The sequence below is a fragment of the Thamnophis elegans genome, chromosome 1, assembly GCF_009769535.1.
Source record: "Thamnophis elegans isolate rThaEle1 chromosome 1, rThaEle1.pri, whole genome shotgun sequence".
Taxonomy (NCBI): domain Eukaryota; kingdom Metazoa; phylum Chordata; class Lepidosauria; order Squamata; family Colubridae; genus Thamnophis; species Thamnophis elegans.
The window spans coordinates 129,130,175-129,156,457 of record NC_045541.1 but is presented as its reverse complement, the minus strand read 5'-3'; the positions used below and the strand labels follow the sequence as shown (position 1 = coordinate 129,156,457).

The following is a 26,283-nucleotide window of genomic DNA, read 5'->3' as shown; positions in this document are numbered from 1 at the left end:
ATTCATTTGGTTCTATAATTTGTTGCTATAAAACACAATCTGTTAGCCACAACTATTCATCTGTCCAATACTTTTTTCCACAAGAACGTTTTTTTTTGGTCCAGAAGTCTATTTCTATTTGATTGCATTTGTTGATCTATTGGGTCTCTTTGAATGATTTCTCACAAATATGAAACAATTGCACATTTGAAAAAGTCCTGTAGCTTTAAAAATAAATATGTGTGGTTTTACCAATGAAACAGTCACACAAGCCCTCTGAGGGTTGTCAAATCTTCTCTATGCAGTGCAAAGGGAGGCAACACATTTATCCCTTCCTTATGTTATTTACACTTACCAAACCGCAATTATTATTTGTTTTTAAGCACAAAATCATGGAAAAATAGTTCCAGTTCATTGAGTCAGTCTGTGAAGCAGAATTACGGGACAAAAGAAAGAACACTGAGCTGGACCTGACCAGACTAGATGTTCTGCCGTATTTCCAATATCAGAGTGCAGAGGCGGTGATGGAGTGACTACCTTCTCTGGCTGCTTGCATGCCCTTGAAAGCCAGTGAAGCTGGAATATCACAGTTGTGGGGTGAAAGAGGGGTGCCCCCAGCATGCTGCCAGCCGTGACTACCTACGTAACCAGAAGGAGCAGCACTGTACGCCATATAAGGGGACACCTGGGCTGCTGCGGGATAAGGTGCCATGGTTGGTGCAGAGACAAAGCTTCCGACAGTTGGAAGGCAGCTTGGTGCCTAGAAAACAAGAAGAAAAGAGATGACCATTGTTGTTTGAAAAGAAAACAAGAATGAAGTATGTAAAAAGTCTTCATTAATGTAAGACTGATTTCAGATAAAAATTCAATTCTCCAAGGTAACAGTGAAGAGCCAAGAAGGTACAGTAAGGTAAAAACTTACCTTACTGTACTTTCAAGTCAATTGTGGCTCCTGGCAACTCTCTAGACAAATCTCTGCACTTTTCTTGGCAAGATTTCAGAAGAACCTCACCATTGCCTCCTTCCCAGGACTGAGAGGGAGTGACTGGACCAAGGTCACGCAGCAAGATTCATGCTTAAAGTGGCATAAATCCTACTCTTCCAATTTCTAATCCAGTGCCTTAACCACTACACCAAAATGGCTCTCTGGGTTCATTAAGTATCCCAAATGGAATTGGGTCAACATTTTCATACCGGAATTTTTTGGGGGGAGGGACCCTGTTAAGAGATAAGCTTAAAAGCTTATTAAGGTTGACACAACCTCCCATCCTTCCCAGGTGGGTAAAATGAGGACCCAGATTGTTGGGGGCAATATGCTGACTCTGTAAACCACTTAGAGAGGGCTGTAAAGCACTGTGAAGTAGTATTTAAATCTAATGCTATTGCTATTATACATGCTCTTAAGAAATCTATATTGTTTCTTTAAAAAAGCCCAAATCACCCTAGTTCTTCAAATCTTCAGTAGTGGGTTTTTAAATTTTAAATGTAGTCATTTTTCTATGACTACATATGAGGAGCCTAAGGCCATCGATTGCTAACCTCCTGATGTGAGAGGATGTCTTCTTTTTCACAAACTGAAATAAATCCTTTCTGTTTAATTGACTTTTCATCATACACTTTTTCTTCCTTAAACTTCCTATACAATCAACGTATTATGTAGCCCTCTATCCAAGTAATTCTGGCATACCTGCATCAGAACTTCCCGCGTGAATTGCAGAATGTCTCATCGAAACTAGCACAATTATTCTGGCAGCAACAGCTGGGTAATGGTGGCTATTATTCCCTTACCTTATTGTGCCAGGTTAAGACCCTTTGTATGTTACAGAGCTTCTCCTTTGCCAATTCAACAGATTTCTGCTATGGGAAACTGGTTGCATTCCAGTACACAGTAGTGGGAAAGGCCAAAGGAAAAAAAATCAACAACAATGCATCTCAGATTTTAAAATGTTTCTTTTCCAGATTCTTTTAACAGGGCATACCATACTCAAAGGCATCATTAGCATTGCTTGTGAAAACAATATAGGCCTGTGCTTTCAGGTTTTCTCAAAGAATGGCCATAAAATTGCCCTCTGCCTTGCTCCTACAGAGCTCCATTTGACAAGCCACATTTCAATTAATGAGAGCTGAGCAAGAACACTGCCGAGCTCATTTCTTTGGAATTTGAGCTGCAGAACTTTCCAATTGCTTTTCTGCCTTCAGAACTAAGCACTGCTGGAAAAAATTTCCAATAGCATGAAATTTAATCCTCATAAATATTAAGATGTATATGCTGGGGGGATGAATAAAATATTCAGAACAAGGACATACAGCCATACACAACAACAACAACAACAAATGGAGTGGACGGGGAGAAATTATTGTGTAGCATGCATTCAAGTGAGGATGCAGGCCATTCTGTAATGGTCTGAACAATGGACCTGCTTTATTTAAATGAATTACCATTCCTTGTGAATTCTACAAAAATATACCTAAGGCTGCTTCTTACCCAAAGCTAGTGGAGATTGCTAGCACTCACCACTTGTTATTCTATCCAGCAAACCTAACAAGCATCAATAATAGTCCTACACTTTTTTGAATTCTCACCTCATGGGGTATGAATAAAACAGACCCATTCAGCCGCTGAGTTGGTACCAGAACTACAGTTCTGTCTTGCAGCTGCTGCCTCAAGCAGACTTTCAGTCCATGGGCAGCTCCTGAAGTTTTCGCTTAAGACAACAAAGCCTTGCTCCATTGGGCCTTTTTAAAAAGATGCCTGAATGACAGAAGTAGTTTGCTATGCAGGATATGTGGGTGCTTTTAAAAAACTTACATTCACTTTGCTCCATCTAAATAATACTAAATCTCTCTATAATCACCAGGGCTGACATCTTGTGCCTGAGGCAAAGCAAAAAATGTTGCCCTCTCCCACCTCATTCACAATGCAGAAGCAACTGTTTGTACCTTACTTCAGCTCTTGAATAGGAGAACACACACACACACACACACACAAATTCAAAGCTAGAGGATAGATCATAGGCAGAGAGGGAATGGCTGGAGGGTTGTGAAAGAATGGCTGGAGGCCTCTTCTGTAATCCACAGCATCAGCCATCTGAGACAGTTGGATCATTCTGCCAGACAGGAGGGCTGGTTCTGCCAGTCACAACTTTGTTCCACTTCAGACATATTTTATGGGCATCCTCCTCACAAGTATGACCTCAAAAATGTTGCTAAATAATGCAAGGTATAAACTGGGAGAGACAAGTGGTAAAAATGATCTACACACTGGCCTACATGGGGTATTAGAATTCAACATTTCATTCAAATGACACTTTGGAGAATTGGCAAGTGCCATGGACATTTACATATTCACTTAAAGGGGATGCCGTTTGATTCAATGGGACTCACTCCCAAATAAACACACTTCCATTAGAACAACACCACTTCTCAGGAAAGTTATGCAGTAGCTAAGACACCAAGCTTGTCGATCAGAAAGGTTGGCAGTTCGGCGGTTTGAATCCCAGCGCTGTGTAATGGAGTGAGCTCCCATTATTTGTCCCAGCTTCTGCCAACCTAGCAGTTTGAAAGCATGTAAAAGTGCAAATAGAAAAATAGGGACCACCTTTGGTGGGAAGGTAACAGCATTCCCTGCACCTTTGGCATTTAGTCATGCCTGCCACATGACCATGGAGACGTCTTCGGACAGCGCTGGCTCTTCAACTTTGAAACAGAGATGAGCACTGCCCCCTAGAGCCAGGAACAACTAGCACATGTAGGAGGGGAACCTTTACCTTACTAGTCAGGAAAACATGAGCTACGCTTGTAATTTGGGCTACTTGGGTTAATAGAGAAGTTCAATCCCATTTGTTATGTTAAAGTGACAGTTTATACAAGAAGTACATTCAGTTGCGAATGAAGTGAAGGGGATTAAATTCCAGAACTCTCTATATATTGGACCAATAATTCATCTAGAGAATTTCAGTTGAAGGAAATGAATACCAAAATTCAAAATCAGGAGTTGAGAGAACCCTGTGGTGTTTATGGGTTTTGAAGGTACTTAGAAGTCTTTTCTTAAGTGCTGGGCTTTCAGAAACATTTTTTTAAGTTCTGTAAATATTCTACCATAATTGAAGCCATTGTTTATAAAAGGAAAGTGAATTATTGAAGATCTGTTAGGAGATGAATGGAATCTATAGTCCCTTTTTGCCCAATATCTAAGAAGCAAAATCCACAGGGGAGACATGTTGAATTGTTTCAGCTGCTCGGAATTAATGCTTTGTAGCAGTCCAAAGAAAGTGGAACTTCAGAAGAGAGAACAGTCTTCTCCTTTTTCATGGTTTGTCTGTTTAGCAAAATGCATTTTTACAATTTTGTTGCAGCTGACTCAACAGTTACAGTGCAAAGAGAACGGCCGTGGGAGTTACCCCACAATCATGCCAATTTAATCAAAGTAGAGAGAGGGCTCAAACCTGTAAACAGAATTAACATGAGTTAGGGTCCCCACCCATGCACATAAGCATTGTGTTAGAGAAACCGAAGGAACATCCATGTTTCTGCTGAAAACTGGGAATGACAGCTTTTCTGGCCATAAATTTAATGTATACATATATGTGTGGGGACCAAGATGGCACTAATAGTTCAGCAACCAGTCACCGGATGCATTCACAATACTAATGTCATTGTAAATGCAACAGGTATATTTGTTCCACAGTTCTTACCACAAGGATCTCTTACAAGGTAAAATACCATGTGAAACAAGCGAGTGAGAAAAGATGGCAGGAAGAAGCAACAAAAAATACATCCCAAAACATGTGAGCTGTGCAGAGAGCCTTAAAGAATTGTATCAGATAGTTGCATATAGGTTATCTAAGAGAGTCCTCTTCTAGACATAAGGCTTGGAAGAAGTCCTAGCATCAGAACTTGCTAGGCTGGCCAAATAACCCTCCCGTTCCCTTGGGGTTATTATCCAGAATTATCAGCATCAGATCGACCACTGCTATGCTTCCCTGCCCAGCCTTCAGATGTACTTAGGCAGCAGCAGAACATCTGGATGAAGGCAGTGGATTAAATCTGCTTTTAAAGCAGTCACCATCATACATTTTCTTCAATTGGATATCTGATGTTGGGCGTTACATTTTCAGAAATCTAAGATGACAACACAGTGATCTTTAGTATTCAATGTTCTTGGGCATTCTCCTAAGATGTGGGTCCTAGCAAGCTTATCTCACAATAGAGTGATATTGCAACAGTGGAGATAGGACACAACCGAAAAGTAGTGTTGTGGAACATAGTTTTTTTAAAAAAAGACCATACTCTGAATGTGTATGGGAATATTGTATTTAATGAAAAGATGAGGCATGGATTTTAACTGTGGGATTCTTTTCCAATTTGGACCTAGCCACAGGCTTTTTTTGTGTTCTGGAGGACAGGACATTTCACTGTATTGTTTCAAGCTGCTAATCTGATTCCCAAAATAATGTTAAAATGTTCTTTTTGGCTAAAGAAGGAACAAACCTTAATTAAATCTGCATGTTTAGCTAAGTAATTAGTTGTTGGCAAGTATATCTCAAAAGCAGATATCCCTGTCTTATTGGATTTAACAGATCCTCCGGAGTGCTGTTTATCCAAATGAAGGAAGGTTTCCCAGTTTAGGAGCCAAGAAAGAGAATGGCACACACGTTTTGAATACTAATCATTTTTTTCTTTTCCCTTTTATCCATGTTGACATCATCCTCTCATCCCAGAAGTAGGAGGGTCTTTATTTTATTGGGCTAGTGTGAATCAAATTTTCTCATTTTTTTCTTTGTTGGGAGATCTCTAGTTGGGATCCTAGAAGCATCAGTCATTTGTTTGCCAAATGCATTTAGACACTCTACATTTCTAACCAAGAAGAACAGATGATCCAAAACCCTGGAAATTTTCCATCATTTTTTTCCCCCAGAAAAAAAAAATGAGCAACAGAAATTGGATGCTGACCAGATAAACAAATGCAAAACGCTGTCTCATGGAAGCCTTGCTCATTCCAGCAATAATAAAGGCTCTGGATACCCATGAACAAAAGTCCCTACTCTTTTTCCATCAGAAAATTGTTTTTTTTTCCCCCTTCAATGGGACAAGTGCAAGACCAGCAACTTGGGAGCAGTAAAGAGCTTTGCAACTCTATTGTAAAACTATTTTCAGTTTAGGCTTTGTGCAAAATTGAGGTATGCACTACTATACTAGGTGGATCCTAGTTTAAACCTGTCTTCCTACTCTTTCTGCTTTTCTCTCCTTTCTACTATTGTGACTTTGGTTCTTCTTCTATAGGTACTGTATTGTTTAAGAACTGGAAAAATCAATTCTCCAAATTTCCCCCCTTTTCCCCAACTCCTTTTTAAGATATTTTCCTTGATCCATACTTTCTACATAGCTAGCTAGCTAGCATTCTTTCTTTCTTTTCTTTTCTTTTCTTTTCTTTTCTTTTCTTTTCTTTTCTTTTCTTTTCTTTTCTTTTCTTTTCTTTTCTTTTCTTTCTTTCTTTCTTTCTTTCTTTCCTTCCTTCCTTCCTTCTTTCCTTCCTTCCTTCCTTCCTTCCTGTCTTATACTTTCTATAATTTTCAAACTTCTGACACCCCAACCTGCCTATAGCAACTCTTTCACAAATTATTCCTATCTACAATTATTCCTACTTCCAGACAGACTGAGTAATCAAGAACATGCTACTTCAAGCACAATTTTAACCCTAGCCAAGTTGCACTCATGCCAGTTAAATTTCATTTATAAATGCTTTTTGTTGTGGTCTGTATATTGTATCGATAACATTTATTTTTATGTCTCATTTAATAAACCCTTTACCCTATGTTATATTTTGAATTAGACTTGCCTTAACAAAAACCATTGAATTTGTTGCATTTGTTGCTATTCTTCAAAGAAATCACTTGAACTCTTTGATTAAACATATTTAATGTGTGTGTTTTAATAGAGACACTTTACTTTGAATAAGCTTATATTTATATCTCTCCGTGTTAATTCAGCAAGTCACACTTTTGAGAATCTCATCTTTGAATCAAATTTATTTTATTTATTTTTATTTTTTTATTTATTCATCAAGCATGTATAAGATAACAGATATAAGAATAAACATGATTATGAAGACATGAAATGGACATAATAAATTGGGACATTAGGACAGGGACGGTAGGCACTTTGGTGAGCTTATGCACACCTCTTAAAGACCTCTTAGGAATAGGGTGAGGTCAACAGGACAGGAAGAAGAGCTTCCACCAAGGCTACAATCAGATACAAGGGACTTCAGCCCAAGCACAAAACATAACTTGAGGAAACAATCATCACCTAATTCATATGAGTATAAAGTGAGGCAGGGAAAATCTTTGGGTCAGTTACTCTCTCCCAGCCCAATTCACCTCACAGGGTTGTTTCTGGAGGGAAAATAGGACGAGAAAGGAGCATTGGGTATGTTCATCACCTTATGTTATTTATAAAAAATAATAAAGGTGGAATTAACTTTTTTTAAACCCACAAACACTTGCAAGATTGTTACTATAGCTACGGTATTATAATAAAAGTAGACTTGTCCTACATAGAAACATAGAAAACTGAGGGCAGAAAAAGACTGCCTGCCCTTTGAGGTCATTTGTTTGTTATTTTCTTTTCAATTTATTTACTTATTATTTTTACTTGTAGTTTTACATTTTATTCATTTTTACTTTATTTTTTATTTTTGTCCAATGATTGGCATTGACCCACTAATTCCACTGGAAGTTGGTTCCAAGCTGCCACTACACTTTCTGTGAAATAATACTTTCTAACAGTACTTTTGATCTTCCTCCTGTCAGTTTCATGTTATGCCCCCGTGTTCTTGATTTTTACTTAATATTGAAAATACTACTTTCTAGAACCTTATTCACACCACTAATATATTTAAAGGTTTCAATTATGTCACACACACCCTTTCCTTTCTGCCCTCCAGGGTGTCGATATTCAGTTCCTCCAAACTCTCCTGATAGGTTTTATCCCTCAGATCTTCCCCTATTTTTGAGCCCATCTCTGGACTCACTCAATCTTATCAATATCTTTTTTTGAGTGAGGCTCCCAAAATTGGACACAGTAGTCCAACTAAAGCCCTAAATGGCAGGATTAGGACCCCATTTTTCCTGCCGGTGAGCCCTCTAGTGATGCATCTCAGAATTTTTTATGCCTTCACAGTTGCGTGGCCACACTGCTTTTTTCTCATATTGCAGTCATCTGCTATGAGCACACCTAAATCTTTTTCTTTTGTTATTCTATCTAATACTGTACCTCCCAATATGTTGTACTGTATCCCCTGTTGGAGGATTCTTTTCCTTAAGTGCATGATCTTACATTTAAAAACATTGAACTCTAGTTTTTACATTTTTTACCAATTTTCCAGCAATGCCAAATTATTTTCCATGTTATGAATACCCTCAGGAATGTGAACTCTATTACACACCTTTGTGTCATCAGCAAAAAGTCAAACCTTACCTAGCTATCTTTCTGTTCTATAATGCAAACACATTGAACTGAACAAGACCTAGGACTGAGCCTTGTGGTAGACTGCTTGTGGAAGTGACAGCAATAGCACTTAGACATGTACCACTTCATAGTGTTTTACAGCCCTCTTTAAGCAGTTTATAGAGTCAGTATATTGCCCCCAATAATCTGGCTCCTCATTTTACCAACCTCGGAAGGATGGAAGGCTGAGTCAACCTTGAGCAGTGAGCAGTGAGTTAGCCTGCAGTATGGCATTCTAGCCACCATGGCTCATAAGCAAGTATCAACATCAAGCAAAAGAAGGTAGAGTCATTACAGAAAAGAAACTTCTAAACATTAGAGATTGATGGTAGATGGATGAGCAAGTATCAGAATACGTCAAGTTTCAGGAACAAGGAAGCAGCTGCTACAGAGGGTTCTAAACTAAAAACAAGAATTTGATGTACATGAAAAGGTGAAGAGGAGATCTGTATAGAGGTTAATCCCAGTCATGAATTGGAATGTATACATATGAACTCTTAGGATTAATTGTAATCTTAGGGATTAGGATGATCAGAGCCAGAAATATTTCATAATATGATAACAGTGGTTACATCAGCACAAATAAGCTGTCTTCCATATGCCCCTGATTCATGTTTCAGTAAAAAAACACTATTCTTAAAAGAAGTGTTGATGTTTGTTATACGCTTTCCATTCTGTGTACACTGTTTATAAATAAAATGTCAAGAATTGGAGTCTTGGAATAATTCTTGTTAGAGTTGTTCCTGTGCTTTTTGGCACAGGGTCATAATCTATATGCAAAAGCTTTCAGCCACCCTTGCATTGAATAAAGCAGCATCCAAACTGGGCAAAGTATTCTCACCTTGGAATCATGTATGCATTGCAGACTGAAGCGGACAGGGTTGTTTTGGACTCAAAGTGAACAACAGTGAAGCCTATGGAGATTCTCAGGCATCCAGGTCATAGTTATCCCAAAGGTGCTTTTTCAAAAGGCAACTAGATTTTGTTTTTCCATGAAGACATTTTGCTTCTCATCCAAGAAACTTCCACCAATTCAGTAAGTACTGAAGAAGCTTCTTGGACAAGAAACGAAACGTCTTCAAGGAAAAAGCAAAGTCTAGTTACCGTTTTGGAAAAAAAAACACTTTTTGGGATGAACAACAGTGAAGAATTTCGAGCCTTGATAAACTGTCATAGGCGAAGAGACACATATTCGTGACTCTTGTCAATGCCAATCTGGGCAGAAATAAAGGTAGAAAACAAGCAGATGTATTTGCTTAAGGAAAACTATGGTATATATTTGTGTGTATTTGCCAAAATTCAGGACTGGATTACATTAAAATAAGCCTTTTAAAAATGTTCCCTTCATTATAATGCTCTTTCTGTCTCTGTCAGTTCATATGTTGCTTGCACGAATAAAGAAGGAAAGGTTTGGTTTCATTTGCAATTGTGCAACCAAATCATAATATGGCTGCACTATTTGGCCTGTTAATGGACTGGTAAAGCAATGCTTACTTAAACATGGAAAGCATAAGAGTTGAGCACCTCATGGTAAAGTATAAGACCAGGTCCCATGGGGGAGAAAGAATGCTGGCAGAACATGGGGAAAATACAGTAGAGAAAGTGACAAATATATGATGCTATTTTCTTAATAGACAAGAGACTCCTGACTCAACACAACACTCTGTAGTCATATGTATGAAAGAACAAAGACAGAAAGTAGATTTAATATAAGGGGGGTGGCATTCAAGCAGCTATTACATTTCTGGAAATCCCAAAAATTTATCCAGATTAATTTAACATTAATTGACTGCACTATATTGATGGATCTACTGTTCTTGGCGATGCTTAAGGCTGGATTACCTCTTGAGGTTTTTTTGTATAAACTAAACATAGAATAATTTGTATACTGAAGTTGTCAACGAGATTAAATTGTGTACTGGAAAGTCCCAGATTCAAAGCTCATAAAACTACTATACTAGTCTTCAATTTAATCTACTATTTCTCAAATTCACATACCAACAAGAACATTGGGAAAAGTTATTTTACAAAAATATGAAACAACATGCACAGGTATTGTTGCTGATATAAGGATAATTATATTTTATGTCCTCCATATTGGACTGTAATCTCCTATTGCCCCATGGAAAAATAACAGCGTTAGACCAAAATCTCTAAACCTCAGGATGGACATGGGGACTAAATGACAGTTACATTTACAAAAGGGAACATTTCTGATTTTAGCTAATTTCTCCCTCTGGATGCCTGCTTATATCCTCTAAAACACATTCAGGCCATCTCTGAAATGATCCACAGCCCTCAGAATCAGGCTACTAGAATGGGGAAGCAGAAAGCTCTATTGAACACACAGAAGAATTAGTGAGCATTAAGATTTAATAGAATGTCATTTTTATCATTCTCACTTTAAGCACTGCTACTTTTCTCTTGCCCCAGCCTCACACGACCCACCAATATATTTCAGAACACTCACATTTGACTCTTGACCTACAGAAGCTCATCCACACAGGAAGTAAATCATCCAATCTTGCTACTCCTACTGACTTTCCATGCTTAGCCATACTTCAAAGTTTGTTAAACTTCACATACTGTACATGGATATCATCCCCCAAGAAAGAATTTTCAACTGGGACATATTTCAGTACTGCAGTGTTCCTTTGTTTTATTGGCCATTAACTTCCAATACATTATTTATTGTATTGGTCTGATATCATAGCTCTTCTGCAAACAAACTACACATCTGAAACCTCCAGCACAGCAGATTGTCAAAACAGGAGCCTAACAAGACTAAAACCTTTGCAAAACAGCTAGGAAAGCTGCATGTTTGTATAAGAAAGGCTCACCGCACTATGAGTGTGCATATTTGTATTTTTGACAGAATGAGCTTCAAAACCTATTCAAACATAAGGGTGAAGGTTTGTTCTCTGAGCTTGTGGGTTGGTTTCCAAATGTTTCATTACCAGGCTAGGTAACATCCTCAGCAGAGTTTAGAGGAGGTCCATGTCCATGTAAACACTGAAGATATTACCTAACCTGGTAATGAAACGTTTGAACCCTAACACTAACCCCAACCCCACAAGCTCAGAGATATTTGCCACAATTCAAACACACACACACACACACACACACACACATATATCAGGATTGAACATGCCACATCTGTTTGCTTTATTGGATAGTAAATTGGATGGTTTGAAGTTATTCAAGCCAATTTTTACAATCCCAGGAGAAGACTTATTGCCCAATTCAGCTTGATCAGCCTACAAATAATGAACATCTTATTCATGGATGTGAATTTTTAAAAGTAGAGATACATTTAACACAGGTAGCTTTTTCTTTTTTTAAAAGGCTGTAGTCATATCTTCACACCTTTTTCCAGAAGCGAGCTCCATTGATTTCAAAACTAAACTTCTGACTAAATGGTTAGCATTGGAGAATTTGACTGAATTCTATCATCTCTGCCCATTATTGATTTTGGATCCAGCACTAGAGAGCATAAACATTTACAGAGGCATGTGGTCAGAGGAAATTAATTGGGCTCTTTTTCTAAGCAAATTTTATTTTATTTGCCTAAGAACTTGAAAAAGATAATAATGAAAAAATCCATCCTCAAGTCCACTCATCAGGACAACCTCGATTAAGGAACATGAAAATGGCAACATGAAGAGATATGAAAAGACAGGCATATTCAATGTTCAGGAAAAAAAACACAAAATCCCACAGAGACTGACCGGTATGACGGCTTTCAACAACCCAACAGAAGGATCACTGTTACAGCAGCAATTTGTTGCAGCTGACACTTCTTTGGCCTTTAAGCCAAATCTTAAATCTGCATCTTTGCCTTATGGGCTGGGTGTGCAGCATTTTTCAAACTGAGGGCAATTCTTGGCTTCAGAACTATAGGCCAGAGGCTTCACTCTCAAAGTTAGCTGGGGCCAAGAACATAACATTGAATGTGATTTAAAGTTCTTTTAAATGTATTTCCAATTAATTAAGTTTGATTGACACTGTTACTCTCTATGTACCTATTATTGTCTTCCCTCAGTTACATTAAATATCCCAAAATTTGTTTTGGAGTGGCTTTGACACCATGCATATTCCTCTAATTATCCACCGTTGCTTTTAATATTGAGCTCCTGGGATCAAAGTATGCATCAATATATGTATATGTATGTAAATAAAATATGTGTATGTGTATATATACATTTGTTGTATTTGTGCTGATAAATACAACAAATATACATATATAATGTATATATATATACATTATATATACATAGATATTAGGAATAGGTAAATTTCTGCTAACTTATTGTATATCAGAGGAAGTTGTATCAAAAGAACCATATATTAAAGAATCTTGGATATATTAAGAAAAAAAGTAAGGAACAAGTCTGGATTGTCAAATTAGAAAAAAAATAGACATAGCATTGGAATAAAATAACAATAGCACTTAGACCCATATACTGTTCCACAGTGCTTTAAAGCACTCTCTGGGCAGTTTACAACATCAGCATATTGCACCTAATAATCTGGGTCCCCATTTTACCAAACTTGAAAGGATGGAAGGCTGAGTCAACCTGGAGTTGTTCAGGATCAAATTCCTGGCAGTGGATACACTTAGCCTGCAATGCTGCATCCTAATCACCGCGTCACCACTACCTTATACTTGTACTGTCACAATGACATAAACCAGAGTTAGAATGATCTTAGAATGATCTCTGTATTGCAGTACGCATCTTTTAAGACTGTTGTGATTTCATTATATACAGTAGAGTAGGAAAACCCCAAGTACTACAAATGTAGCCTCATTTTTCCCCCCAAGATTCCATCTGGACCCCAGCAAAGGTAGCTCAGCTATAAGATGGCATTTAAGTAACAAATAGATTTTTTTAAAGCAACGGCTTCTCTTTTTTCCATGTGCATGAAACGTTTTCCTAAACCAATCATGGGGGACAGTGAAATTGCACAAATAACGCATTATTAATATAACAGCAGTCTTTTTGAGAATTGGCTGACCCTGTAAGTTGAAGAAATCAATCAATCAAATCAAATTCATTTGTAAAATATGGGGTAAAGGAGTGGTCTATGTCTACTCTATCATTTAGCAATCTAGTTTCTAGTTAATACTTATTGAGAATAGTTATATCCTATTTGAGAATCTGGATCAAAATCCAAATAATCAGTATCGCCTCACTACATTCATAATAATACCAAGCTGTGACTTAATAACTTTTAAGATGTATAATTCATAATGTACAATTTGAACTTACTATTTTAACTGGGATCCTGAATCTCTGTAATATAGAGGAAAGGACTTTCCTCCATGGTTGCTTCCCTTCCATGAAGAGATTCCTCCCCCTGTCCCCACTTATGCTTCCCTTTGTTGCCCAAATCTGCTTTTAAGATATAGGTGACAGCTGATCAACAAACAAAGAACACTGAATTAGAGTTGGATATTTTGTTCATTCGCTGTTACATTTCAGAAAAATGAAGGTTTCACCATGACATAGCATCTTACAGTTCACTGCTACTGGCAGAAATACAGCTAAACAGATAGAGATGCCCATCACATTATCCCTTAAGACCTGCACATTAAGCTACAAATTCAGTACATTCTATGTTCAGAAGAAATTTGGGGTCACCTTGAAATGAATGTTTTTGAGATGGTCAAAAAATAATGTAAACACTATTTTTAATGTATGTATGCATTGTTTTAATGTAGGTATGTATTGATCCTGAAGATGAAACTCAAATACTTTGGCCACCTGATGAGAAGGACAGACTCACTGGAGAAGAGCTTAATGCTGGGAAAGATTGAGGGCAAAAGAAGAAGGGGACGACAGAGAATGAGGTGGCTGGATGGAGTCACTGAAGCAGTTGGTGTGAGCTTAAATGGACTCAAGAGGATGGTAGATGACAGGAAGGTCTGGAGGAATGTTGTCCATGGGGTCATGACTTCGCAACTAACAACAATGTATTGTTTTAAAACTAATGTCTCCAGTCATTGTTTCTCATAAGATCAAAACGAAAAGATGACTGCCATTCAGAATATTTTTAGTAATTTATTTAAATTTATATGGCTGCCCATCTTAAGCAGCTCTTCCCTGAACAGTCCCTGAAAAGTATACTGTACTATGTAATCAAAAATAGCTTTCAAAACCAATTTATCAAAACACACAGCAAGATCTATTCATCCCTCCCCTTGGAGAAGGCTTTAAATCGTGCCCCCAAATCACCCCATTTTAGAGTGAACTTATTTTTTAAAACCCTGTCTTGTCACACACGAAAGGTTCCAAAAGTATATATTAATTGAATTCAAAAATAATCCACTGGCTATAAATCAGGGTTTATTCAGGAATGACAGATTGGCTAATTTTGAAATTTACTGATAACACTCTCCTAAGATCATTAGATCCTTTTAGATTTTCAATGCCATTTCACCAGATGCAATTTCTTTGCGTTACAATTTTCCAGGAAAGGTCTGAGTTGGTTTCTCATGAAATTTCCTCTTCTAACAACAACCCATGATGTCCAGTAAAGGAACTCAATAGCAACCATCTGCTGTTTTCTGGAATACTTATAAAAGAGACTGTTTTAGCTAGATTTTGGTTTGAACCAGTAAGCTTTTAATTAGGTTCTTAGATACATTTTGTACTCTGGATCCCACAAAAGATATTATTCCTCGGTATGAAGTAAGAGGATTGTGTGAAGATTCCACCTTTCTTTTTAGGAGGAAATCAAGTAAAACTGGATAGCTATCTTATCAATAGGGACTTTTTATCACTTATGGTGGACATGTGCTAAAGCAAAGAAATATTGGAATAAGATTCATATTTTAATACAGAATATTCATAAAGTGAATCTAAAGAGAAAACCAGAGACTTTTCTTTTGGGTTTAATGGAAAAAGACCAGGTGGGGGGGTTGATTTTTATATTATATATGTTGACGGCAGCAAGCCTATTTTATGCACAGAAATGGAAGGTCACCTCAATCCCCACAATGGATGAATTGGCTGCAAAAACTGATTGAATTAGCAGAGATGGCTAAATTGACTGTTTTGATCAAGGAAAAAAATATGAATACTTCTATTTCTACTTGGAAACCGCTTCTGGACTTTGTGCTTGAGGTGGGGACAAAATGACTTTGATTTTGGGTTTTACTGATTAGACAGATTTGTTGTTATAGAAATGCCTAGTTTATACAATCATATAAAAATAAAAAGTTGAGGTTTGATGTTAATGCCTTATTCTACTGCACCAAAGGGAGTCGGAAGTCAGTGCCTTTTCCCCCCTTTTCTTTCCCTCACTTTCCCCTTCCCTATTTTCCCTGCTATTTACTTTTTTATTTTCTTCATAGTTTTTCTTCATAAAAACTATTTTAAAAAAATAGTCTCTTCAGAGGGATAACCCTGAGAAGAGACTCGTTCTTTTATTCGAAGGTTTCATATCATTTGGGTTAGAAAGATCAATTCTTTGCCTCTGACCTCACAACTGCTGCCAGTCAGTTTTGATGATATTTAGTCTTACAAACGCTGCAAAGCAGCTTCCTACATTCCTAAGGTATGGAAGAGACCATTACCAATCAGCATGTATTATTTGTTGCATCCTCAGTGGAGGACTCGATCTAACCAGAGGCCAAATCACCCCACAGGCATGTCTAGCACACCAGATCGTGTTTCATTGTTTTTTGCTTCTATTGTTTTATGATGTTTGGTTTTATATAACTGTTGTGAGCTGCCCAGAGTTGTGGTTTTTAGATGGGTGGCCGTAAAAGTCTTTTCAATAAATAAAATAGATGTGAAGAAGTGAAGCTCTACTCCTGCTCCAAAAGTCAGAGATCTTGAAGTTTTATCGCTCAAAAAGAGGCTGCAAAAGATCACCCAGAACCTCTCTAAGGTATTCTCTGCTCAGACAGATGTTGGGAGAAATCATTTCTATCAATAAAGGGGAATATTTATAGCTCAGGGTTGAAATGAGGGCACTGGTTATATTACCTACTTTGAGGTAATGAAGTGTCTTCAAGAAAACAAACAAGCTCAGAGAGCACTAAGGACCCCTGACACAATTCCTGCCTCCTTCTGAGCTGAGGAGGGAGGGCATTCCATAGGCCCATGATGGCAAACCTATGGCATGTGTGCTACAGGTGGCATGCAGAGCTCTCTCCGTGGGCATGTGTGCCGTCGCCCCAGCTCAGCTCTCCGCAGCATTTCTTTCGTGACCTTCTGTTTTCCTGCAAACGATGAAACACAAGCTCAGGAAAGAAAAAGATCTCACCTGGGATCTTTTGTTGGGATGCCCTGCCTCTCGCTGGCTAACTGGTCTTTGGGTCTCTGCTGCGCATGTGCATGCCTTGCAGTTTGGACATTCAGTGCCTAAAAGGTTCGCCATCATTGTCATAGGCAGAAGAAGGAAAGGATGCGTTGCTGTATTAATGGAAACATGGAGGAGGCAAAGCACTTCAAAGAGGTCTGCACCTGAACTTCCATAAGCCAGATATAAAAGGTATCCAAGCAGCCTCCACTCCCTGGGCCAGATTTTCCCCTGTACTATGGGAGTCACCTATGTCCTATCATGGTGAACTTTTCTAAACCACTGTTTCTCAATGTTGGCTGGGGAGTTCTGGGAGCTGAAGCCCATTACATTTTCAGGTTGTCAACATTGAGAAACACTATTCTAAATTACAAAAACGAGCCTATCCCAAACTGAAGGCCTTTCAGATGTTGACTTCAACTCCGAGTATTTTCAGCAAAGACCAAGCCATTTTGGAATCCGTATATCTGGAGAACAGTCAGGTTGAGGAAAGTGATAGGTCAAGTAATATGTATGTATCAGCAAATGCCGGTTTGCTGCATATGAAATATTTTTAAAGGCATTTCTAGTGTATGCTGGCATGGTAAAATAGGATCAGATGCTCCTGGTAGCTTTTTAGTAGTAGTACAACCAAGGAAGATGCAGACAAGTGTTTCCTTCTTGTCCTTGTGGTCAAAAATACTATGAGATAATGTGGAAGTCCTCTTAATTCCACGAACAGAGAGGGAGGAAAGGGGAGAAGGAGAGGTTTAGAGAAGTGGCTTGGGAAAGCTCAGGGGTGGGATTCTACTGGTTCGGACCAGTTTTGGGTGAACCGTTAGCTCTTACGATCAGCTGGGAGCCAACTGGTTCACTCCGACAATAAGCTGGGCCCGTCCATCCACCCCTGCTCTATCCTGTCCTTTATTTTCTGCTTTCTTGCTCATCTCAATCGCGTAGCACAGCTGATTCCCACCACCAGCTGTTTTACTTACCGTTGCTGACTTGGAAGGTAAGCAGCTGAGCTTCTAAGCGCTCCATTTTCAGGACTGTGTGCACAAAACCTTCATACACACAAAGCAGCCATGCGTGCAAAGCGAGCGCTCACCGAACCGGTTGTTAAACCAGGAGCATCCCACCACTGGGAAAGCTCATCCCTTTCAAAGTAATTGAACTGTTAAAGGTTAGGATGGGGGTAGAAATTTATCAATGTGGAAAGTAAAGAAACAACAGCTAGACGGGGTTCTCCATTTAAAATCTTTCTAGTTTCATCTGCTAAGAAAGGATCAACAGGTAGGGTCTTGTTGTTTCTCAAATTTGGCAACTTTAAGGTGTGTGGACTTCAGCTCTCAGAATTTTCCACCGGCTTCATGTTGAAGTCTACACATCTTAAAGTTACCAATGTTGAGAAACACCGTATAGAGAGGGAAAGAAAAAGAGTGAATGATAGGCAATGCCTTGTGCTAATGATATCTATTAGAGAAAATAAGATCTTGTATTCTGGAAAGTTAGCAGATGTTAATATTTATCTATGCTGGGAAATCTCATGCTATGATTCAATTTTTTTTCATTCATTACAAATGTAAATAAAAACAGAGAAAACAACTTTTTTTGCTATTCAAGAATTACTTTTACATTTTAAAAAATAAAATGACATTTGTTAACCAAACTAGAGACAAAAAGAGTGGTTAAGCTACAGGTGTTAGAATCAGTTTGGGGGGGGGGGTTAATTGAATTGAATTGAATTTATTGCACTTATATTCCGCCCTTTTCCTCGAAGGGGACTCAGGGCGGCTCACAATCCAAGTCAGAGGAGGGGATACAGATAAGGGATAAAAAGACGAACAAAACAATACACAATTTAAAAGCACACAACAACCATACCATTCGAGGAGGGAGGCAAAAGCTCTTTAGCCCCAGGCCTGTCAGAACAGCCAGGTTTTAAGGGCTTTGTGGAAGGCCTGGAGGGTGGTGAGGGTTCGAATCTCCACGGGGAGCTCGTTCCAGAGGGTCGGAGCAGCCACAGAGAAGGCTCTCCTCCGGGTAGTCGCCAGCCGGCATTGGCTGGCGGATGGAATTCGGAGGAGGCCTAATTCACTCCCTCCATCCCCAAAGAAACAATTTCACTCCATGATACCTGCTGGGGCTTCAAAAGTTTAAAGTGAGCCCTACCCCACCCCTCCCTTCGGCAAAAAAAAATAAAAATGTTGAAACCTAGCAAAGATGGTTCTGGGTTTTGAAGGAAATTGGGGAAAATCTCCTCAGGTTTAGCCCTCCCTGACAGATCCTTCACTTGTGGGCTTTGCCCTTCTCATCTGGCTCTTCTCGGGGCTGCTTATTTGCAGAAAAGAGAAGCAGCTTCACAAGGGATCTCTACAAGGGGACAAAAATATCCTGTCAGAAGCTAAAAAGGTAAAAACTCCCCAGTGATGGAATGAATATGCCCATGTGGATAAGAAGCACTTTGCCTTTTTCCAGATTTTTTCCCAATATTCTCAACTACCTTAGAACTCCTGGTGGCCTCCCATCTGTTAGTCTGGTCTGATCCTATTTAATAAAGCGGGGAGGAGATAGAATCAGCCAAGTCAAGCCAGATACTGCCATCTGCTGTGACCTGAAATTCTACTTCCCATTCCCATACTTCCCATTCCAAGCATGGAGATAAACTTTTGGGAAGGATAAGCCTGTGGTCACATCTATACAGACAGGGCAGCAAGAGAGAAATAGTATTACATATTTATGCAAAGAAACGAAGTCTGGCTTGACAAACTTGTGGAAATGTGACTTTCACAACAGAAAATTCTCTTGCATGAAACAATTCCATAATAATTTTCTGACATTAGAGAGGAAAAAAGCATGTAACTTGTGCATGAAACCACAAAAGGACATTTAGGATTCAAAGAGAAGGTGATTCTCTATGGTAAATGGAGTATAAAACATACTCCATTTACCATAAAGTAAGTGTGGAAGAAAGATGACTAAATGGAGCCTCTAGTTCCAGGAGCAATCTACCACTTGGTACTACAGTGGGAGTACTAACTGCTCTCATTTCCTGTCTTGATGAGAAATTTCCAAAGGCATTTGAATGTCAGAAAGAAAGAAAAGAAAACATGGGACAATTTTGCAAGGCTTTCCATATAACTCATGGCTTGTTCAATTATGCAAAATACAAGGAAACGCCACCGTGCCAATTGTGCCTCCAGAAGGAGCTGAGTTTAAAATGTACTGAGAAGCTGAGTTTTCAAATAAAACCACTTAGGGAAGCACAAATAACCCCGATGCAAAGACTTTAATCAGCAAACAGCACGCCAGAGCAATGATATATTTAAATATTATTTATCTTAGGCAAGAGCCTTTGTAATTATCCCACTAAATGCAGGGTTACAGTCCTTATATTTTTACATTGGTGACAACTTCATTGACCTGTGGCAACTGGTGTAAACTTAAAGAATATTCAAGTGGTGAATCTGTCCCACTAACTTTAGGTCAACCCCTATTCTATGGAGGCAATTACAAAACCACTACTTCCTGAACAAAATTTGAGTAATCAGGTTTCATTCAGGAAACTCTGCAGATTAGGAAAACCCACAGGCAAAACACGTATTTGACTATAAGAAGGCAGGAAAAATGCCTATAATGTCTCTATATCACATTATCTGCTCTGTTCATTGAAAGGCAGGATATAAACTAATTAAATAAATAATCAATCAGACCTAGTTACAACACAGAAAGACAATATGCATCCAAATTGCACTGGTGAACAGGAACTGTAAAGATTATATTTTTCTTTCGAGGCATATAAACACAGACTTTGCTCTCCTATTTTTATGGAAAGCGACAATCAAAACTGCCAAGATCTTTCACTGAGTAATTGTTTCCCTTCTGGTTGAATAACGAGCTCAATAATTGCTTAAATTGACATACATTATCAGATGACCAAAACCTCAGTCTAGTCGCTAAAGTTTCGTTTGTTCAAGATTCAGAAGGGTGAAAGAGATGACAACTAAAACTTTATTGCTAAATAAAAGGCCATTTTATACACTGCATGTTTTTTTAACTGTCTATACAATATCGAGTAGCCAATTTAAAACAATGTTTTCTAAGAAGGCTAATTTGAGTTGATTATTCTGCTGCAGCCTTCCCCGGCCTGGTGTTCTCCAGATGGGTTGGACTTCAGTATCCATAATTCACAGCCAACGTGGACACTGAGCATGCTGGCTGACAATGAAAGATGTTGAAGTCCAAAACATCTGGAGGTCATCAGATGAGGGGGGGAGCCTGTCCTATTGCTTTGGTTAATTAAGACTTCCAGTCTTACAAATGGAAATCAGAATAATAAGCACCATTCATGGTGATGAAGACACTGCATTGAGTTCTGAAGGATTATGAACAGTGTCCTCTTAATACTAATGAATAAAGACATATATCCTCATGCCAGAGTAAAATTAAAATCATTCCTAATGTCTGCAAGGCATTATCTTTTTCCCGAAAGTACTTGCTATTTTTTAACATTATTGATGGCATACCAATTAGTATACTTTTAATTTACAAATTCTATGGATGTGAATCCCATCTTTCTTATAAAGCAGACCTAGATACTGATTATCATCTCTTCTATACCTATCAATCAAATGCAGCTAATCTCTCTTAGTAGCCTGGTGGGAGGGATATATTTCCTAAATGAAAACAGATAATGCCTACTCCCCCCCCCCCAAAAAAAAGATCTATGCATGGAATTCATCAGCCCATCATCATGTGTACAGGCAGGACAATAGCGCATGTGAATTGTTCCCCCTTTAATGAAGTGACAAATGCAGATGTGGGGGGAGCCTGTACTGGCAATAATTATTAACCACCCTTTTTATAAGTACTTAGCTATTTAGTTCAAAAGCCAGTAGGATTTTTTGCTGTTCTCACTGCAGCAGACCAATACAGCTAGCCCCCTGGAAATATTAATTATGGTCATGCCTAATCTCAGCCTTATGTCAGCAGAGATAGATCAATCTTCCTAACTAAGGCTGCTGTGTGTAGCCAAGATGGCACTTGAAAGTGTGTAACTGCCTACATTACACCCACAACTATTAATGCATATCCAAATGCTCTAATGCAAGGGTATCAAACTCAATTTCATTGAGGGTTACATCAGGGTTGTGTTTGACCTCATGGTGGGTGTGGCCATGGTGGGCATGGCCAACTTGATATCAGTCATGTCGGGGGGCGTCCATGGTGGCCCGAGTGTTCTGCCAGCGAAAACAGGCTCCCAATCCCCTTTTTCAACTGGGTCAGCCTCCTGCAACCCTCTGCCAGTGAAAACGGAGCTTGGGAGGGCTGCATTCGGTGCTCTCGAGCTCCATTTTCTCTGGCAGAGGGTTACAGAAGACTGTCCCAGCTGAAAACGGGGATGGGGAGGCCCATTTTTGCAGACAGAGGCACCACAAGCCGTTTGCTGTTTTCAGAGTGACTCTATGGGCCAGATCTAAGCACCCCATGGGCTGGATCCAGCCCACAAACCTTGAGTTTGACACTCCTGCTCTAATGCATCCAGCTTGGAATGTTAGTGTCACTTGACCCTTTGCAATGCATGGAAGCAAAGGAGCTGATTCCAGCACCAACATTGACTGCAAAGGGCCAACTTCTGCACCATCAGGATTTCACTATAAAAGCCTGGGGTAGGCGTGAATAATTCCTCAAAGAGGAATTGTACCGGTTGCAGCAGGAGGTAGATATAATAATATAAGATAATAAGATATAATAAGGTTAAAGCCTATACAATGGGGATTTTCCAGCATCATTATTAACCAATAAAGGAGAATATTGTGTAAGTCAGCACTAGCACTGATGATGATACTACTTTAGGTAATGTAATGACTGCAAGAAAACAGCCAAGATCAGAGAGTACCAAGGACCTTTCCTTTCAACCCTGAACTACAAATATTCTCTTTTGTTGGTAATAACGATACTGGAAAAACCCCATTGTAGACACTTAAAACTCCCTGAACTGTATACCATTCATTTTTGAATAAATATGTATAGGATTGCAAGGTTTGTTTATTTATTATATCTACCTCCTGTTGCAACCAGTACAGTTCTCTGCAGTTAGTGAGGGAAGAAGCCTCCTTGAGGAGCACTAGCCTGATAAGGATGCTACTTTGGGTAATGAAATGTCTGCAAGAAAACAAGCAAGCTCAGACAGCACCAAGGACCCCTCAGTATCCTTATTCCCCTGCTGAGATTAAGACACGTAAAGATGCATTTTGTTAGACAATAGAAATAAATCAAACTTGCAATTCAACTCAGAGTTGAGCTAAACTTTTTTTTCCCCTGCCTTGATACATTTTGTACTAACAGACAAATATTAAGGCAAAGAGAAGCATTAGCTGAAATCCAAACATTACATTTATTTTTCACTGTTTTCCTTGGATGCCACACTAAATTTCTTTAGAATCTTCTCAGTCCAAACAGACAAGAAAAGATGGCTTGCAGGTCTGACACAAGATTCTTCTGAAATTTAATTGACTTTTATTACCTAATGCTTTGTCCAGAAAAATATCGGGCAAATTTTGAGTATACACTCTCTGACCTGAAAGTATACTTAAAGAATACTCTGTAAAAGACAGAAATCCATGGCAACATGTAAGGTTTCAGAGGTAACATCTGACTGCTACTTTCTAGAATGGTGAAAAACTAAACCATCTTTAAAAAAAAAAGAGTTAATTCAAGAATTACACAGAAGGCAGCTTAAAAATTAAGTATCAGGTTAGTAGACTAAAATACTGGCCCAGTCTGTAACAAACCTAGAGGCTGGGGCTGGGGAACCAAGACTATTCCAAACATCCTGCCTTGTCCAACCCAATGTTCTCCGTATATGCTAGATTAAAACACTCATCATAAATCTGGGAGTTATGGATAATGGAACCAACTAGAACATGAAGACATGCAGATGTCACAGGACAAAATCTTTGTGGTCCCTTCCCACTGCACAATTATTGAACTCTATGGTGCATCTGAAAGTGCACAAACTACTTCAGTAGGCATATACTTGTTGATGGATGCTGTTGTATAAATTTATGATTCAACTTCATAAACAGGATTTTATTCATAAACATCACTTTGTAAACAAGATTTTATTAATGGTTTCAAATTTCAATGTAGACCCATTTTTACTGAAAAGAAGTCCAACTTCTCAGAAATAAACAACTATTAAAAGCATAATGATAGCAAAAGAAATTTAATTGTATACTTAACATTAAGTGCTTTACTTGCTTCTTTGTTTTAAATAGTTTCTATTAAACTTTCAAAGGTGACAACTTATTTGAAAAAGTCATTATATCATCTTTCCTTCCATATAGTCCTTAGTTTATTTTGCAGAAAATAAACTAAGGCGCTCCAAATATTAGTCATCAGATTAATGAAATAAAAGTCATGTTTGCTTTCAATGCATCATGATAACACACTGGCACTGAAAACCTCTTTAACAAGGGATTAAGACTACCTTCAGTAAGTTTTGGTTAAACTTCTAATCAAATGTTTGACTTTTAGTTGACTCTAAAATATATTTTTAATTTTTTGGCCTATTTTTCAGAGGTACAAAATATTTGAAAAATAAATCCACAAAAAATTAATAGCAGTTTATTTTCTCAGCACAAGTATATTTATCTCATTAAAAAAGTAGACAGGGAACAGTACAATGTGTATATCCCTTTTATATACTTCAAGACAATTGGTGTGTTAAAAAAGAAATCAGACCATTTTTTTAATCTAAAACCATGGGTGCCCCTTTCCACGCAGGAAATATAGGTCAGCACTCTGTATATGAGCAAGTCTTCCAAAGCCCTGCTTTCCCTTGCCCCAAACTCATAGGTAGTTTCAATGGTTCCAGCAAGTTGGACATTTCAGGAAAAGAGGTTTAAGAAAACAGCTAGGCACCTTAATGGCATCATAATTATAAAAAGTGCCATTGTATATCTTGCAGTGGAATACAAATACATCACCAGAGCAAGTAAGATGTATGGTCTTGAGATTTGAGAAGTTTATTTATATGCCGCCCTTTTCCCTGGGGGGACTCAGGGCGGCTTACAACTCGAAAAGGGGGGGGGAAACAAACATTTAACACATAGGACAATACGTCATTAAAAAACACAACATTCATACCATTCGGGTGGGTTACAGTCTTTAGCCCCAGGCCTGACGGGATAGCCAGATTTTGAGGGCTGTGCGGAAGGTCTGGAGGGTGGTGAGGGTACGAATCTCCACGGGGAGATCGTTCCATAGGGTCGGAGCTGCCACCGAGAAGGCTCTCCTCCGCATGGTTGCCAGTCAACATTGGCCGGCAGATGGGACTCGGAGGAGGCCTAATCTATGGGATCTAATAGGTCGAGTGGAGGTGATTGGCAGTAGGCGGTCTCTCAAGTACCCAGATCCACTACCATGAAGGGCTTTATGGGTGACACGTAGCACCTTGAAGTGTACCCGGAGATCGACAGGTAGCCAGTGCAGCTCGCGGAGGATAGGTGTTATGTGGGTGAAGCGAGGTGCACCCACAATCGCTCGCGCGGCCGCATTCTGGACTAGCTGAAGTCGCCGAATACTCTTCAAGGGCAGCCCCATGTAGAGCACATTGCAGTACTCCAGCCTAGAGGTCACAAGGGCACGAGTGACTGTTGTGAGAGCCTCCCGGTTCAGGTAGGGGCGCAACTGGTGCACCAGGCGAACCTGGGCAAATGCCCCCCTGGTCACAGCTGACAAATGGTGTTCAAAAGTCAGCTGTGGGTCCAGGAGGACTCCCAAGTTGCGGACCCTGTCTGAGGGGCTGGTAAAAAAAAGTTTAAGGCTTCAATTATGCTATCAAAGCTTTCTTTCTTTTTTTCGTTCTTTCTTTCTTTCTTTTTTCCTTCCTTCCTTCCTTCCTTCCTTCTTTCTTTCTTTCTAAATTCTGTGAAACAAGACAAATACTGGAGGTCCTAAGGACACTCTGATATTTTACTCTGTGAAATAGCTAGTGAATATTCCCTTTATTTCTACAAATCTCCATTCAGACATACTAGGCTGTCAAAGTTATCAGTAGACATATGAAATAGGACTAAAAAGTACCATCCTGTATATGCCCCCCCCCCAAATATGCATTACTGTGTTCTTTCAGGATATTTCCTTAAGAAAGCTTACCTATATAGCCATGATGGCAATGCTATGGTACGCCTGCCAGAAGTGGCACACAGAGCCATCTCTCTGGGCATGCCAGCCGTTGCCCAGCGCTCTTCTGGGTTTTGGCGCACTCATGCGCATTGGCCAGCTGGTTTTCGTGCACCGGAAACTGGAAGAGCAGCTCCCTGGTGCGCATGCGCAGGCCAGAAACCAAAAGCTCAGCTTCCTGGTGCACGGGACGCATGCACAGCAGGGAGCTGCTCTTTCAGTTTCCAGTGCTCCCATGTACGCATGCTCTCATTTTTGGTACTTGGTGCCAAAAAAGGTTTACCACCACTGCTATATACGATTGTAGCATCAAACATA

The 26,283-nt window shown here is 39.1% G+C and overlaps 1 protein-coding gene across 1 annotated transcript in view; it reads right to left on the bottom strand.

Annotated features, from left to right (window-relative positions):
* Positions 1 to 484: 484 nt before the first annotated feature.
* Positions 485 to 26,283, bottom strand: part of PAX9 (paired box 9) — a 37,609-nt gene continuing 11,810 nt past the window's right edge. The window contains exon 3 of the mRNA XM_032213722.1: positions 485 to 739. Within this exon, the coding sequence (XP_032069613.1) occupies positions 485 to 739 (255 nt within the window). The remainder of the gene's footprint in view (positions 740 to 26,283) is intronic.